At 41.5% G+C, this 18,851-nt stretch overlaps 1 protein-coding gene across 4 annotated transcripts in view; it reads left to right on the top strand.

Annotated features, from left to right (window-relative positions):
* TBC1D22A (TBC1 domain family member 22A) overlaps positions 1 to 18,851 on the top strand; it is a 531,490-nt gene that overhangs the window by 355,709 nt on the left and 156,930 nt on the right. For all 4 annotated transcript variants that reach the window (XM_074942417.1, XM_074942415.1, XM_074942414.1 and 1 more), the window contains one exon: positions 6,941 to 7,036. In XM_074942417.1, the coding sequence (XP_074798518.1) occupies positions 6,941 to 7,036 (96 nt within the window). The remainder of the gene's footprint in view (positions 1 to 6,940; positions 7,037 to 18,851) is intronic.

Below are 18,851 nucleotides of genomic sequence, written 5' to 3'. Positions count from 1 at the left end.
TGGCTTTCTGGATTTTTAAAGGGTTTTTTTTTTTCAATTTCTTCATGTTTTCTTGAACAAAAACTGATGTGATAATTGGTATTTAATGCTGTTCCTACAGCTACATCATCTTCAGGTGTCATTTTATCCAATTTCATATGTTAAACAGTCAAGCTCTGAACCCAGTATTTAAATAGAAATTCTCTAGGAGTATGTCTACACTAGGAAAAAAGTTTGGTTGTTACAATGAAATAGTGAACACATGATAGCTCATATGGTAAAAATCCTAGTGCAGAGCAGGCAAGTTATAATTTTACTTTGCTTAGCTGATCAAAATGAATCTAAAAGGGGAGTTTAGGTAAAACTACAACTTGTCCTGTTTCAGAGTAACAGCCGTGTTAGTCTGTATTCGCACAAAGAAAAGGAGTACTTGTGGCACCTTAGAGACTAACCAATTTATTTGAGCATAAGCTTTCGTGAGCTACAGCTCACTTCATCGGATGCATACTGTGGAAAGTGTAGAAGATCTTTTTATACACACAAAGCATGAAAAAATACCTCCCCCCACCCACTCTCCTGCTGGTAATAGCTTATCTAAAGTGATCACTCTCCTTACAATGTGTATGATAATCAAGATGGGCCATTTCCAGCACAAATCCAGGTTTCCACCCCCCTCCCCCCCCCACACACAAACCCACTCTCCTGCTGGTAATAGCTTATCTAAAGTGACCACTCTCCTTACAATGTGTATGATAATCAAGGTGGGCCATTTCCAGCACAAATCCAGGGTTTAACAAGAACGTCTGGGGGGGGGGTAGGAAAAAACAAGGGGAAATAGGTTACCTTGCATAATGACTTAGCCACTCCCAGTCTCTATTCAAGCCTAAGTTAATTGTATCCAATTTGCAAATGAATTCCAATTCAACAGTCTCTCGCTGGAGTCTGGATTTGAAATTTTTTTGTTGTAATATTGCAACTTTCATGTCTGTAATCGCGTGACCGGAGAGATTGAAGTGTTCTCCGACTGGTTTATGAATGTTATAATTCTTGACATCTGATTTGTGTACATTTATTCTTTTATGTAGAAACTGTCCAGTTTGACCAATGTACATGGCAGAGGGGCATTGCTGGCACATGATGGCATATATCGCATTGGTGGATGTGCAGGTGAACGAGCCTCTGATAGTGTGGCTGATGTTATTAGGCCCTGTGATGGTGTCCCCTGAATAGATATGTGGGCACAGTTGGCAACGGGCTTTGTTGCAAGGATAGGTTCCTGGGTTAGTGGTTCTGTTGTGTGGTATGTGGTTGCTGGTGAGTATTTGCTTCAGATTGGGGGGGCTGTCTGTAGGCAAGGACTGGCCTGTCTCCCAAGATTTGTGAGAGTGTTGGGTCATCCTTCAGGATAGGTTGTAGATCCTTAATAATGCGTTGGCGGCTGAAGGTGACGGCTAGTGGTGTTCCGTTATTTTCTTTGTTAGGCCTGTCCTGTAGTAGGTGACTTCTGGGAACTCTTCTGGCTCTATCAATCAGTTTCTTCACTTCCGCAGGCCTAACAAAGAAAATAACAGAACACTATACATTTTTAAAGTGATTTATTTTGAAAACTTTTCAGATGAGTTTTACAGCTATATCAGAAAATGAATGATAGTTTGGTTATTTCATTTACCAAAGATAATTGAAGCAGATATTTATGAAGTCATTTGGAGGTCAACTATCTCCAATTCAACAGGTTAATCATTAATATTTGGAGGATTTTCTTGCTATGTTGTATTAGGAGGAGAACATCACCAGACAGACATTTAAATTGTTTTATTTAACTAAAACAACAACTTTAAGTATTTTGGATTTTTTTTCTTCAATGGCAAACATAATATTTTAACAAAAAAAATATGTCCCTCACTTCTCACATTTATCTCCAGACTTCTTCTTCTTGTCCGCCCCCAGCAGTCTTCTATTCATTGAACTTTTTGAAACTTTTCACTTTTAAAGAGAGGTAAGGGATTGACTCTATGTACACAAATTTGCAGAGGCACAATAGGGATGAGGTCTGTTATTTCTCACCTCTATATATTATTTATTTATTTAAAAACATTTTTGCTGTTAACAAGCATGTTACCTCTGGAGACACACATCCACAGTTTGAGAACTGCAAAACTAAGCATCTCTGATGGTATCTTCTAGACTGAACACTGAGTCCCACTGGATAGATAGAAAGATTAACCTAAATAATCTGTACAGAAGCCTGTGGAACCCCATAAAATTGGGTCCCTAATCCATGAACTATTATAACTCATTTGCAAAACTTTTCTTAAACATTATATGCATATATTTTCTCATACTGTAGAATTAGAATTTATAATCCCTATTCCATGATGATCTTAATTATAATGTATCTTAATTAAAACTATCTTTAGATAGGTTTTTTTCCTCAAAAATCAGATTTTTGAGTATTTTTTTTTAAATCATTAATTTTGATCCATCCTGACAGCGGAGCATGGTGGGGGAGGATTGGTCCCCAGCTGGAGCAAGGCAGGAGCCAGGGGCAAGATGAACACAGTGGGGCATGGGGGAAGGATTAGTCCCTGCTGACGGGAGCAATGCAGGGGCCGGGGGCAAAAGCAAAGCATGGCGGGAGCTAGCGTTGGTCCCGGGAGCTAGCGTTGGTCCCTGGAGCAAGGGAGGGGCTGGGTTAAACTGCAAGCGCAGCAGGGCTGGGGAGGGGGTAAACAGGATCCTCCCCCCGCCCCTTCCCACATAGAGCGGGTACCTACCTTCTCCCTGGTTCTAGCCCATTCTTTTTGTCTCTCTCTCTGCACTGAGCTGAGGGTGGGGGTGCACTGAGCACAGAGCTGGGGGTGCAGAGTCTGGGAGGGAGTTAGGGTGCAGGAGCAGGCTGGGGGTTGGGGTGCAGGGTCTGGCCAGGAGTGAGGGAGGGGGCTCAGGGTTGGGGCAGGAGGTTGGGGTGTGGAGCGCTTACCTGGGGCATCTCCCATTTGGTGTGAGGGGTGCAGGTGGGACTCTGAGGGGTGTGTGTGCAGGAGATCCCGTTTGGTGGTCAGGGTGGGAGTGGGTATGTGTGGGGGGTGCAGGAGTCAGGGCAGAGGGCTGGGGGTGTGTGAGGGGGTGCAGGAGTCAGGGCTGGGGGCGGGGAGCACCCCCAGAACCCCAGCCCCCGCCCTGAGAGGCTTGCAGCAGGGGGCTGGAGGGACATGCCCTGATTCCACCCCCTTCTCCAAGGCCCCCCTCGTGTGGGCGATCAGCTGTTTGGCGTCAGGGAGAGGGGGAGGGCCAGGAACGCGTCACACTGTGGGAAGAGGCGGGGGATGGGGGAGCTTGGCTGCTGGTGGAGTCTGTCCTGCAGCAGGAGCCAGCAGGACCAAGCTTCTGCCCGCTGCCTTGGCAGGAGAGAGCGGTGGGCAGAGGGAGAGAAGAGCGGGCTGGGCCAGGACCCCTTTGGAGCCTGGGACCAGCACCATGGTAAATCCGGTACTCCGTCTGCCCTCTCTGATGGTGTTCAAGACTGTTATTTTTAATCCAAGCAAATTCCAACACAAGGAATTGCATTTTCTTCTTTGAGTAGTGTCCCTATAGGTGCTCCACTACAAGTGTGCTTGCGTCCCTGCACTGCTGATTGGAGATCTTCAGTAGCAGTGTCTGTTAGGCCTGCACATGCACTCTCTCTCCTCGTGCCTTTGCCACAAGGCTAGCCAACCTTCTCAACCACCCCTGGCTAGAGACAAAGCTATTCAAAGTCTGTTACAACCTTACTTTCATTTTACGTGTCTATAGCTAGTCAATCTCCAAGTACTGAGTTGTAGTTGTAGAGTTTTTTCCCTTCTTTCTTATTTTCTTCCTTAAAAAAAGAGTTTATTTGCCTCCGTGTTATTTTCTTGTTGGGGACCCTTCCCACAACAAAGTATGCCTGGTTCACCGGGCTTCAAGAAGTGTGTCTCCTGCAAAGAGGCTATCCCTGTTGCAGACAATCACTTCTCCCAGTGTATACGCTTACTCGGGGAAGGCCACATTCCACAGAAGCGTGGTCTCTGCCAGTAACTCAGGCCCAGGTCTTGCATGGACAGGGAGTTGAGACAGAAGATAATATTCCTGGAGGAGTCCTTCCAACCTTCCCCAGACCCACACCAAAAGTCACCTAGCAGACGTGATTCTTCCTTACAACGGTCAACATCCAAAGGCTATGGGTCAAAGAACCAGCCACTGACCCCTCTCGTAAGTCATCAAAAAGGAAGTCCCCACGCTAGTGAGCCCCACACTAGTCCTAAACAATCTCCGGCATGCTTGATATTCTCAGTACTGCCAGCACCAAGACATTTTCAGCCCAGTACCCATGGCTCATGAAGATCTACAGTGGCAGGTGCTGTCGATGTAACTACGGATCCAATGGGCACACACCCCAAGTCAACGGCACCGATGGACAAGGACAGGAGTCACCACTGCACTAGTCCACATTCAGGCTTCACATGCAATGCCTCCAGATGTATGTTTCTCCACAGAAAATGTATAACCTGTTTAGAACAAGAAGAAAAGTCAAACTCAATGAATTATATAACAAATGCCCCAACCTCAGGTATGTGTGATACACACAAAATTGTAGGAAAGCAATGAGAAATAGTTCTGCAATGACCAGCTAAGATGATTAAGAAAATATCCAGACTTCTGTTGGATTTTTATAAAGGACAATTACTATATTTTATATTTACTTATATTATTTGGTTAAATATCTTAACTAAATTGAATTCCCTCTATTTATCAGAGCTATAGTTTTCTAACTTCAAAAAACGAATTCATTTTTTTCCAAAATTTTGATCTAATGAGACTTCTCTATAGTGTTCTCTGTAAACCAATGCTAACACCAAAAATAAGTTGGATCATAGTTTTCTTATTTCAATTTTACTAGTTCAGCAGTAATTAGAAATCAGTCTCAAATAAAATTCTACCCAGTTACATTTTTAAATAGGCCACAGATCTTGCTTTAGGGAAATACTTTTCTTTAATACTGTATATGGAGATCATGCCTTTGGACTAACTCTTTAGTATGTTTGTGAAATCTAAACTACGGCCAAGAGCCATAGAAAATGCCCTTTGTTGGGGATTCAAATAAATGACTCCAAAATGCATTAGGAAAACGAGCAGATTTGGTTACAAAATTGGGGCCTGCAACTGATTGTGTGCCAGAATTAAACTGTAGTGTTCATGTTATTAAATGCAGAGAGGGTACAATTTTTGTTGGATTTAATGTGATACGTTAGCAGCTGGTCAACACCCACCAAACTTTACATTTTATTTTTTCAAAAAAGGTAACAAATGGACACAGCACTGTATTACTACAGTGAAAAGGCTTGAGAAAGAAATTGTGACTGGGTTCGGTCACAGAGACCCCCTTGGGACGGTCACCTGATGTGCTGGAATTACCTCTGAGCCCATTTCCCCTGCTAGCTCTGGACTCCAGAACCCTGCCTTGTTGAGCCAGATATGCCAGTGTGCTGCAAACACAGACCCAGGTCTGGTCCATGCCCCCAAAGCTGCAGACTTTAACCAAAAACTGCTCAGCAGATCACCTATCTCCAGCACCCAGTTCCCAATGGGATCCAAACCCCAAATAAATCCGCTTTACTCTCTATAAAGCTTATACAAGATAAACTCATGGTTGTCTGCCCTCTATAACACTGATATGCACAGCTGTTTGCTCCCCCAGGTATTAATCACTCTGGGTTAGTTAATAAACAAACGTGATTTTGTTAAGTATAAAAAGTAGGATTTAAGTGGTTTCATATAATAACAGAAGGAACAAAGTAAGTTACCAAGCAAAATAAAACAAAACACGCAAGTCTAAGCCTAGTACATTAAGAAACTAAATACAGGTAAATCTCACCCTCAGAGATGTTTCAATAAGCTTCTTTCACAGACTAGACTCCTTCCTAGCCTGGTCCCAATCCTTTCCCCTGGTACAGACCTTGTTAGTTCCAGCTCAGGTGGTAACTAGGGGATTTCTCATGACTGACCGCCCTCTTTGTTCTGTTCCACCCCCTTTTATAGCTTTGGCACAAGATGGGAAACTTTTGTCTCTCTGGGTCCCCCACCTCTAAATGGAAAAGCACCTGGTTTAAGATGGATTCCTGTATCATGTGATATGGACCTCATTCTTCCAGGGCTGTCCCGCAGGTACCCAGGGAGGTTTGCAAGTAAACAGAGCCATTTACCACCAAATGTCCTAGTTAATGGCAGCCATCAAGGTTCTAAACCACCATTAATGGCCCACACTTTGCATAATTACAATAGGACTTCAGAGTTATGCTTCATATTTCTAGCTTCAGATACAAGAATGATACATACATACAAATAGGATGAACACACTCAGTAGATTATAGGGTTTGTAATGATACCTTACAAGAGACCTTTTGTATAAAGCATATTCCAGTTACATCATATTTACACTTATAAGCATATTTCCATAAAACATATGTAGTGCAACGTCACAGAAATGAATATTAGATTGAACTTCCACACTCAAAGTAGTGGACATGGGGCATATGGTTGTAACACTGGGTTTGGGGGAGTGTGCTTGAGCTTACAGTAATTCATAGAACATAGTTACTAAAGGGAAAAGCCTGGAATGGGCTGCAAAGAAAGTAGTTTAACTTTGAGAAATATGCACCCAGGCCTGGTTCTCATTATAGGATATAGTCTATGGATGCTTATAGCAGAGATGAAGTCATAATACATTTGGGATGTGAAAAATAGAGGTTTAAGTCCCTTAAATCTAATAAGATTCTAGATGTAATGAAGATTAAGAAAGCACATAGTCTGTGTTCTTTGTTTCTCTTAAACATTTGATATCATCAACAAGTCAATATTGAATGTCTTATATATAATTGGGGTTAAATGACATAAGTAAAGTAATGACTCAGTAAATTTAATTTGTTTGTTTTTTGTTTTTTAGTCTGAACCTGAGGGTTTTTCTCATTTTCACTTGTACGTCTGTGCTGCCTTCCTTGTCAGGTGGAGGAAAGAGATACTGGAAGAAAGAGACTTTCAAGTAAGTAAATACATTTTTATTCAACCCTGCAGATATCTAGGGATATATTTTTCCCAGCAGGACATTATTTACAGGATTACTTGTGTATGAATTTGACAGAGCAACAACAGTTGTAGTAAAATTGACCATGTTTGACTCTCTTTGTAAGTGTCAGCTCTTGTACCTGAAGTGATTGACTGTAAACAGCAGCAGAGAGTGGGGTGCGGTATGTGGGGGGATGTACACTCTCAAGAAAGTTTTACTTAAACTGAGACAGTCACTGAGGTAAAGATTTCAGGAAACATTATAATAGGGAAAGTTTGGGAATTTCACAGTGAGATTTTCTAAAAATGTAAGTGGCTGAGGGTAAATTAAGCTATACATTTTATCTTAAAATGTGATGGTGGTGATGCCTATTTATTATCATTAATATTTGTATAGCATCAATGATGTGCATGGCACTTCTACATAAATTAGAAAGACATAGGCCCAAATAAGCAAACATGCATGGAAATGGCCTATTTTTCAAAAATGCCAGGCAGACACAATTCCACATCTTTGAAAACCAGACTGTTTACTCCAGTGCCTAAATATGAATATAGGGACTTATTTCGGGTGCCCACATTTGAAAACTTTAGCCAGTTTTTGGCCAAAAGAGCTTACAGTCTAAATGTGCCTAAAAAAGACAGGGGAATGACATTAGATATGGAGCAGAGAAGAGGGAGTACACAGAATAAAGTTATAGAACTGCTTTGTTAGTACAATTCATGTTACATTAGTTTCTTCTTTTTAGAGATTATTCAAATTGTTAGCACAAGAGAATGGGTTATATTGCTGGAATGATTCTGAAATAAGATGGATAGGCAGGGATTGGGTTCCAAGATGCAGAAATTAGTGAGGACATTGTAGTTGTTTGCAATGGGATTTACACCAGTGTAGAGGAGGGAAGAAATTGGCTGCTTTTTTAAGGTCGCCTATGTTGTAGAACTTAGATTGTTTGTTTATTTCACACAAAAATAGTAGCTTGATTTTTATGATATTACTTTTCTTTAAATACTACATATGCAATAGCTAGGAAGATGTAAATGGCTGAAATATACTGCCCCCTTGCAAGCCATGCCTGGGAGCCCTGCCCAGATTAATTAATTGATTTAACAAAACAAAATTAATTGATTTATTGAGGCAGTTTTAATTAACGTTGGGCGGCCCTCCTAACCACAGTTAAAACACTTAATGCTGCCTCCCCACCGGTGAATCAACTCTGAGTAGCTCCCCATGAATAACTTAATTCATATTGCCTCCTAACATGCTGCCAGGCTATTTCAATTTACGCCGTTTCCCAAACAATATCTTAATGCTGGACACCTCTCCCTCCCAATTATATGTTAGCACTAAGCACCATCCCCTCCACTAAATCCATTTATGCTGTTTTCTGCTCCCAGAGCCTATAGCATCTTCCTCATCGCCTACACACACTCAGTAGATAAGACACATACGTAAATAGAAAATATGGGGTGAAATATTATAGTCTTTTTTCTTCTGCATGTATACATGGAGGGTAAGTAACACAAAGGAGAGTAACTTTAATGCCATAATATATTATGCGTTAAATTTCAAAGCTTTGCTTGGAAAATTATTTACTTGCAACTGTTGCAGTTCATTGTTTTTTATGATCAATTTGATATCTCCTTACAAGATATTAGGATGATTTGAAAAATAAATGAAAGATGAAATACTAAGTTGGGATATTATTAGATTGGTTCCACATCCTCAAAATGCTTAGTTAATTCAAGAGCTCAGAGGACATACTCAGCAGGAATATATCTGGCTCAAGATTGCCTTTTGCCTTTAGGTCAGCATTCTTGGCTCTTGGAATAAACAAATTAAATATATTCATTTCAGCTACCAGGACTTTACTGTTCAAAGATCCAAGCTTTGATGCAACGTCTGAGTATTTTATAAGAGACAGCTGTACTGCTGCATTATTAATGTACAAATGAACAGATTCTGCCTGTTTCTGTGAGCACATTGCCTGCTACTGCTTTCTCCCACTCTTTCAGTCACCTTAGTGCCCCGCGAATGTTGGGAGTGAAATACATTAGACTCATTTCTTGTAGACACCATGGTAGAAATGATGCACCAGGTCTGATAAGTCAGTGTGTGGAAGAAACTGTAAATACTCTAAAAGAAAAGGAGTACTTGTGGCACCTTAGAGACTAACAAATTTATTTGAGCATAAGCTTTCGTGAACTACAGCTTACTTCATCAGATGCATTCAGTGGAAAATACAGTGGGGAGATTTATATACATAGAGAACATGAAACAATGGGTGTTACCATACACACTGTAAAGAGAATGATCACTTAAGGCGAGCTATTACCAGCAGGAGAGCGGGGGCGGAAAAACCGTTTGTAGTGATAATCAAGGTGGGCCATTTCCAGCAGTTGACAAGAACATCTGAGGAACAGTGGTGGGTGCGGGGGGGAATAAACAAGGGGAAATAGTTTTACTTTGTGTAATGACCCATCCGCTCCCAGTCTCTATTCAAGCCTAAGTTAATTGTATCCAGTTTGAAAATTAATTCCAATTCAGCAGTCTCTCGTTGGAGTCTGTTTTTGAAGTCTTTTTGTTGAAGAATTGCTATTGTCCTCACCGTAACTATTTCACATTTGGGGACAATGTATACCTTCAAATCAGCGGCACTGCTATGGGTACCCGCATGGCCCCACAGTATGCCAACATTTTTATGGCTGACTTAGAACAACGCTTCCTCAGCTCTCGTCCCCTAATGCCCCACTCTACTTGCGCTACATTGATGACATCTTCATTATCTGGACCCATGGAAAAGAAGCCTTTCAGGAATTCCACCATGATTTCAACAATTTCCATCCCACCATCAACCTCAGCCTGGACCAGTCCACACAAGAGATCCACTTCCTGGACACTACAGTGCTAATAAGCGATGGTCACATAAACACCACCCAATACCGGAAACTTACTGACCACTATTCCTACCTACATGCCTCCAGCTTTCATCCAGATCACACCACACGATCCATTGTCTACAGCCAAGCTCTACGATACAACCTCATTTGCTCCAACCCCTCAGACAAAGACAAACACCTACAAGATCTCTATCAAGCATTCTTACAACTACAATAGCCACCTGCTGAAGTGAAGAAACAGATTGACAGAGCCAGAAGAGTACCCAGAAGTCACCTACTACAGGACAGGCCCAACAAAGAAAATAATAGAATGCCACTAGCCATCACCTTCAGCCCCCAACTAAAACCTCTCCAGTGCATCATCAAGGATCTACAACCTATCCTGAAGGACGACCCATCACTCTCACAGATCTTGGAAGACAGGCCAGTCCATGCTTACAGACAGCCCCCCAACCTGAAGCAAATACTCACCAGCAGCCACACAACAGAACCACTAACCCTGGAACCTATCCTTGCAACAAAGCCCGTTGCCAACAGTGTCCACATATCTATTCAGGGGACACCATCATAGGGCCTAATCACTTCAGCCACACTATCAGAGGCTCGTTCACCTGCACATCTACCAATGTGACATATGTCATCATGTGCCAGCAATGCCCCCCTGCCATGTACATTGGTCAAACTGGACAGTCTCTACGTAAAAAAATAAATGGACACAAATCAGATGTCAAGAATTATAACATTCAAAAACCAGTTGGAGAACACTTCAGTCTCTTTGGTCACTCAATTACAGACCTAAAAGTTGCAATTCTTCAACAAAAAAACTTCAAAAACAGACTCCAACGAGAGACTGCTGAATTGGAATTAATTTTCAAACTGGATACAATTAACTTAGGCTTGAATAGAGACTGGGAGTGGATGTGTCATTACACAAAGTAAAACTATTTCCCCTTGTTTATTCCCCCCCACCACCACCACTGTTCCTCAGACTCCTTGTCAACTGCTGAAAATGGCCCACCTTGATTATCACCACAAACGGTTCCCCCCCCCCTCCTGCTGGTAATAGTTCACCTTAAGTGATCACTCTCGTTACAATGTGTTTGGTAACACCCATTGTTTCATGTTCTCTATGTATGTAAATCTCCCCACTGTATTTTCCACTGAATGCATCCAATGAAGTGAGCTGTAGCTCACGAAAGCTTATGCTCAAATAAATTGGTTAGTCTCTAAGGTGCTACAAGTCCTCCTTTTCTTTTTGCGAATACAGACTAACACAGCTGCTGATCTGAAACCTGTAAATACTTTGTCACTGATCCCTTTGACAGCAGACACTATGCATTAGATGATCTTCCTAAGCAGGTGCACAGACCACTGCCCTTTTTTCATTCATATCACTCCTTAAGAGACCCACTTCTACAAGAAATGAATCTGTCATAAATATAAAGAGAAGGGTAAACACCCTTAAATCCCTCCTGGCCAAAGGAAAAACCCTTTCACCTGTAAAGGGTTAAGAAGCTAAGATAACCTCGCTGGCACCTGACCAAAATGACCAATGAGGAGACTAGATACTTTCAAAGCTGGAGTGGGAGGAAACAAAGGGTCCTCTCTGTCTGTGTGATGCTTTTGCCGGGACCAGAGCAGGAATGCAGGTCAGAACTCCTGTAAAGAGTTAGTAAGCAATCTAGTTAGATATGCATTAGATTCTGTTTTGTTTAAATGGCTGATAAAATAAGTTGTGCTGAATGGAATGTATATTCCTGTTTTTGTGTCTTTTTGTAACTTAAGGTTTTGCCTAGAGGGATTCTCTATGTTTTGAATCTGACTATTCTGTAAGGTATTTCCCTTCCTGATTTTACAGGGGTTTTTCTTTTACTTTTTCTTCAATTAAAATTCTTCTTTTAAGAACCTGATTGGTTTTTCTTTGTTCTTAAGATCCAAGGGTTTGGGTTTGTGTTCACCTATGCAAATTGGTGAGGATTTTTATCAAGCCTTTCCCAGGAAAGGGGGCGTAGTGCTTGGGGGGATATTTTGGGCAGAAAGACTTTTCCAAGTGGGCTCTTTCCCTGTTCCTTGTGTAAAACTTCAGTGGTGGCAGCTTTTAACCTAAGCTGGTAAGAATAAGCTTAGGGGGTCTTTCATGCAGGTCCCCACATCTGTACCCTAGAGTTCAGAGTGGGGAAGGAAGCTTGACAGAGTCAGAGATATTTTTATTGCATTTATTTTAAGAGTTGTTTTTTGCTCTACCATGCTATGCTCTAGCCTTTGCTGAGTCAGAATGTAATCTCATTGATGATTCTATTGCCTCTCGTTCCCTTTTATTTTATTACCCTCTTTGTTGAATTACCTGTACTTTCCCATTCAATATATTCAAAAGATTTCCCCCACAAATACTTTTACAGATCTAATTCTGCTACCTAAAATGGCACTCACTAAGAACTTGTCATGAATTCAGTCCTGTGGGCTGAGTTTTTGTGCAGTTTAAAATACAATAATATCTCTCAAAGGATTTAGGTTTTCAAAGCTCTATCTAAACAGTACTTACAACAGTTTGTGAAGGGATATGTTACACATGAGGAACTTGAAGCACAGAGGTAAAATGATTTTGCCCAAGGTCCCATGGGAATGTCAGATCCAAGATTAGAACTCAGGAATTCATGGCTCTCAGACCTAAACTCAGTCCAATAGACTACACTGCCTCATAAAATAACGCGTTGTTTGGTGAGCCATACAGGATATCACTTAAAAGTAGGCTAGAGTATAGTTATTTGTTCTTCTTATGATTATGTATCCACCTTATTTTAGACATCTCTCTTAGTTTTATCACCATTATATTGTCAATGCCAGGAGGCTTTGACCTTAAAGAATAAGAGCTGTGATTTATGCTATACTGAGTATTTTTCAAATTGCAGTTTGCTATTTTTCTGATATATTACCACAATTATCATGAAACTAAAACTGTGTGTTTTATCTGCCGCAGTAACAGAATCATAGTTCAGGCTGTTACAATATTCAGTGGTAACAGATACTTAAAATCTTTATTTTGTAAAATATTTCACTGAGATGGGAAAATCCTAAGTATAGAATATAAACTTAGAGTACTAGTTGAATTTTTCATGGTGGCTTGATCAAAAATGAATTGATAGAGATAATAGGAGAATTTAATTGTAATTTCTATTTACATTTCCATTCAATTCACTACCCTTATTATTGACTAAAGCCATGAACGTCAACCTCAAAAGATGTTTAGGGAAGAGCTGCTGAACACGCCTTCCATTTTTTAAAAAAAGGTTAGTACAGAGTTTATGCAAGGTCATTTCCAGCCCAGACCCCAGGTCTCTAACAGGATAAATCCCAATCTAGTTCACTGTACAATAATTCCTTTCAGAGTTTATCCTATCTCTAAACAGTATAAATCACACTGTTCTCCGAAAGCTGGGGATAGAATGTAGGATTCCTGGTCACTGATATTCTGCTGTAGACTAGTAAATACCTGCAAAGCCCACAGAGAAAGTGTGTGTCAAGTTCTCCCCCAGTGGCTAGTCTACAACAGAGCTAGTAATTACTCTCACAGCTACAGTAGGGGTATAAACTAGGGGTCTGAAGGTCTAGGGTTCAAGCCCTGCTGCTGATCTATGCAGGGAATGATGGTGTGGTTGTAGGAGAGCTATGAAGTGAAAAGACATCTTTAACATAGTTTTTCAGTAAAAAAAAAAAAAAAAAAAAACCTGCAAGTTATGGGCTGAATCATCAATACACATTGTAGTGAGACAGAGTGGCTTCCCTCCGGACTGGAGAGCGAGGGACCACTATGCTGCTGTTGGTTGGCGGAGCTAAACCCACCCCGCCCCTCTCACCAGAAGGAACGGGGCGGGACAGGAAGTATAAAGGGAGGGCCCTGCAGCTCAGTTGAGCGGGAGCCAGCAGAGGAGATGGCCGCCTCCTTCCCCTGCTGCAGTGCCCAGGAACTGAATCCATGCTTTGCCACACCCTGCCCCCAGAGGAGACGGACCCAGATGAGGTGTTAGTGGGACTACCATTGGCTGTCTACCCAGAGGAGCCCGAGAACTGGTGGATACCTGAGGTACCAAACCCTAGGGAGGTAGGAAGTAACCCAGGGGCAGCCGACAACTGGCCAGCTACAGGGCTGACTGCTTCTAGGTCGGCGTGTTGTGGCTGGGTTCCTGCCGACCCAGTGGCAGACCTCTCTGACACTGCTAGGGCCCTGGGCTGGGATGCAGTAGAGTAGGGTGGCATGTCCACCTGCCCCCCCAAATCCCAGGGTGGCAGATTCCCCACCTTAGGCCAGGAGGCTTGTGCCCCCCGAACACCCTTGTCAGCACCCTACACTGCGTGCTGGATAATCAACCCCTTTTGGAGCCTCCCGAGACTGTGGGGGCGCTCACCCCCCCCCCGAACCCCGAGAGTATATGGGTTTGCTGGCTGCCTGAGCTCCAAGCTTAGGCTAAAGCTGCCCCCTGCTCTGCCCGGCCCAAAGGGCCAGGGCCTATTGATGGTGTGTTTGCTGGCTGCCTGAGCCTGAACCTGAACCTTAGGCTAAAGCCTGCTCCCTGTTCTGCCCTGCCGAAAGGGCTAGAGCCTATTGACTGTGTGCTTGCTGGCTACCTAATCCCCAGTTTAGGCTAAAGCCTGCTCCCTGCTCTGCTCTGTCCAAAGGGCTAGGGCTAAAGATTGTGTATATTTGCTGACTGCCTTGACCCGGAGGCATAGGTGATAGCATGCTACTAGCCCAGCCACCCGACCCCCCCAAGGGCAGGGGCCTCGGACTGTTACTTGTTGTCAGCCCCAGCTGAGTGAGCTGAGGGCTAAAGACTACGTCAGCGGGCCCCCACCCACGGGTGGGGACAGGAGCCCAGACTATTGTTGTGTGGTTGCTTTTGTTAGACGGACCCTGCCGGCTCGAGCCCGAAGCCCGCCGGCTCGAGCCCGAAGACCACCGCCCCTGCAACAAGGCAGAGTGGCCTCCCTCCCCACTGGAGAGCAAGGGACCACTACACACATGTTCAATCATTTGTCATGCATTTTGCCTGTGTAACCACTGGTAGCGTGTATGCTGTGGCCCTCTCTATATCTGGTCCGCTGAAAATGTGTATCTGTGACAGTTGTCAGCTTGAGGCTGGCCCCTTAACACATGCTGTAAAGACTGACTCAACTCTGGAGGTCATTTTTTCAGTCTCCACTGTTGGCCAAGATCGTGGCCTTCATGCTTATGGATTCCCACGTTGGCACTGGACCTCAGCAGTGACAAGGCAGAAGAACTTCCCAAATGCCTGGATTGTGTGATAGTCAGGTGTACTGATCTGTTGATATAAAACCAAGAGTGGTCACCATAAGGTTTTTTGTGTTAGAGAGCAAGTCTGAGGAAGCTGGCGTACATATTTCTTTTTTGGATCTGTTGGTGATGGAAGTGAAAGCCTTGTGAAGTTTTAGAATGCGTTATCAGTAGTGATGTAGGCAATATGAAGGTGAAAAATAATGTACAAGTCTTGCTTCTTCTTTCTATTCCTTTAACTTCTGGGAGAATGAAATGTATACTGCTGCAACCTTAATTGGCACTAAATGTAGTTTTTGTTTGCTACTTAGCTTGTCTGAGCGAGAATAATAGACTTACACAACTGATCCTTTGGCGTGTTTTGTATCTAATAACGCACTTACAAAGAGACTGATTTTCTCTGCTGTGGTGCCGATGAGGTGGGAATATTGCAATTAAAGGAGACTGGCTGGGATTGCTGATTTGAAATGTTAGCACCTAAATAATAATTGGTACCTTGTCTTGTTTCTTAACTAAAGAGAATAAGAAAAGTGGCCCCTAAGCATAGGGAAAACAGGATAGAGAAAAGTTGATTCCAGCGGAGAAAACTATACAGTGGAGAAATGAAAATGTAATAGTTGTTGAAGTACTAGCATTGATTTTATTTGTTAGCTACATAATAAAATCAGTGTTCTGAGACTATGTGAGTTGCTTATGAGGATATAAATATGTTATGGAAAACTGAACTAAACATGAGAGGCAATGAAAGAAAGTAGAAATTAAATAAAAAATACACAGTAATACTGAGCAATGGGGAATTATTTGCAATTATAGCTATTTTGGAGCAATTATTTGAGAGCTATATAGTCAAGCAAAACTTCTCTCTGATAGAATATTGTAGAAAAAACAACTTTAAAAGACCCAGTGTTCAGTGCCATTGTCATTTTTTTCCTGAGGAAATAATTAATAGACACAAATTATTTCCATAGAAACGAAAAACAAAAAAGAAATCTGCTTAGAGAGAGAGAGAGAGATGATAAATGAACAGGAAATGTTCAGTTTAGGTTCAAATATTTTAAAAGTTAGAAAAATTAGGAAGGAAGCAGAAGTGAGTGTAATCAATCTTAGTCACTTGAAAATTGCCAAATGTACAACTATGGACTGAATTCTGCAAATGCTTACGCATGTGCTTAATTTTACTTGCTGCGATTAGTCCCATTAACTTAACTTCACGCACAGCGAGTAGTTTCATTCATTCATTCATTCTCTGCAGAATCAAGGCCCATTTTCAGAAGATAGGTATCGCCCATGCTACTAAATGTACCAGGTGCATGTTGATGTGCTGTTGTTTTCGGTGTGGTCAGTGGCATGTGAGAGCACAAGCATTGGTATGTCAGGGTGCAGTTTGGAAATGATAAACATCAGGTGTTTGATATTGAATTTGCAAATGTAAATCTGATTTTAACAAAACAGTTTTTTATTTCCTAAAGTTTCAGAAAATCTGTTTAGCATGTGGTCTTTCCGTTCTAGGCTTGCTCTTCTAAGACACACAAAACATATGGGCAATAGTCATTGCATTCATTTAAAATGCACACTTGATACAAACCACTCAAAGGTATTTATTAAGGCCTTCATAAGGTTTGAAATGTTGAGCTTTTTTAGAGACTTGAATCTTTATTCTAATTATTTTTCAGTCTTTACAATAAAGTAAGCATGGCATTTACTTTACATTCTACGGGTAAAGTTGTACATGTGAGTCATCTGCTTTTAAAATGTGTTGTCCTCTAAATTTTCTTTGAAAGGGTATTTGAGAAAAAAGCAACAAAAAATTCACGGTCAGCACTTTAAGGTGAACACTTCTGCAAATCAATTTGGCTTGACAAATTCAAGATTTTACATCTTGCACTCACCTTAAATAAAGTTGTGCAAAGTGAACAAATGCGTTCAATAATAAGACTATCTCCGATAGTTTGAGGCCATATGATTTCTTATTCCTAAAATTAGTAATTTGTACAGATAAAATATCCTGGGCACTTTAGTGATAAACTGGTTAGAGAAAGGACTTACAGTTCCTTAACACTGAGAATGATGAAACATTTTTTCCTATTAATAATATGTCATTCCCACTTCCAGTGAGGAGCTCTATTAAATGCCTCAGCAGATGGAATGATGACTGAAAAGTAAACTGCAGTAATTAGTTATTTTGACATGATATGACAGTCCTTTGCAATTTTTCTTTAATATCAGTTTTAATGAGAATAACAAAATCAGTTCACGTGGGGTTTTCCGTGAGCTTCACTTTGACTTGTCCATAGTTATATAACAGATGCTATAATTTAAGCATCTTTTAAAGCTGTATTATATTTAAGGGTACCCTTTCTTAGTGTCTCTGACACATGTTACACTTAAGAAAATCAGTGTCTTACAGATGGATGTGTCTGTGTCATTCATTGTATCATTCTGAAGTAGTTGAGGAAAATTAGTCAAGAATCATGGAAAAACATAGCCTAGTGCAAGACTTTTTGTCACCCTGTTCATTGGCTTACATCCAGAAGCATGAGAGCTCAAATCCCTTAGTTTTATTCTGTCCAGCGTAACGGGGAATGAGCCTGGTAAGCTCTGGGACAATCAGAGGGAATAAACTGGAAACCTAATGTGATTACTGCTCTCAAGAAAATCAAAGGCAGTATCAAACTGCTTATTTTAAGAAACAACATCACAGGTAAAAGGCCTCCTCCTTTTCTTCTCTGATTCGAACAGGTAATTTATCATCTGAGAAGTAACAATGTTGGTGTTTTACCAGAAAGCTCAGTGTTAATCCATTTCAGTTCTGTTTGCCTTTTCCACTTACCTCATTTTCTTTCTGCCTGGAAGCCCATCTTAATGGACCAGTAGGTCTGAAATTACTGGGGTTGGGGGGGGGGGTAGTAAATTGCATTGTCTGCTTAACCATAACTTCTTGTTAACTGTTTTCTTGTTTGGGAATTTCCTAATGTGTTTTTTAAATGCTCAAATGAGCCCAGTCCCCAGGAGTCTCTGGGGATTAGGGTTAGGGTTTAGGGTTTATGCTTAGGGTTAGGGTTTAGGGAACCTTTCAAGGTATGCAGAGATGGACTCGATTGATTTCTATATATTCCCACCTTCCTGTGTATGACCCCTTGTGCATGTGGCTGTCACTCATCGCAAATGGTCTCCCTACAACTTTATGATCATATCCTGGACATCCAGATCTGTAAAACACCTCTTACAGACTGACTTATGTGTTTGAAAGCACAGTTACTTTCTAAATTCCACCCCCCAAATACAATATGCCTAAACTTAGACTGGCTTCAGTGCTGTCCAACATCATGAAACCTGTTGAGAGTTGATAGATCAAGTTTCAGAGATGATTCAAAAAAAATTTAGGAGCATCTTTCAAAAGTGTGACTTCACTACATGTTTTACTCCCCATATTTCCCCAAAGCTTTGTCTGATTTGCCTCAAACTTTCCAAGAAAATTTTAGACTAGGCCAAGAACTGGCATGGAAAATTTCAGTGGAGCTATTTTTGGTTTTTGCAAAGTAAGGTGAGAACGGTGGTAGGGTGAGTTTTCAAAATTGGGTTTATAAAAGGAAATTCCTTA

The sequence above is a fragment of the Natator depressus genome, chromosome 1 (assembly GCF_965152275.1).
Source record: "Natator depressus isolate rNatDep1 chromosome 1, rNatDep2.hap1, whole genome shotgun sequence".
Classification (NCBI taxonomy): Eukaryota; Metazoa; Chordata; order Testudines; family Cheloniidae; genus Natator; species Natator depressus.
This window is presented reverse-complemented; position numbering and strand designations above follow the sequence as displayed.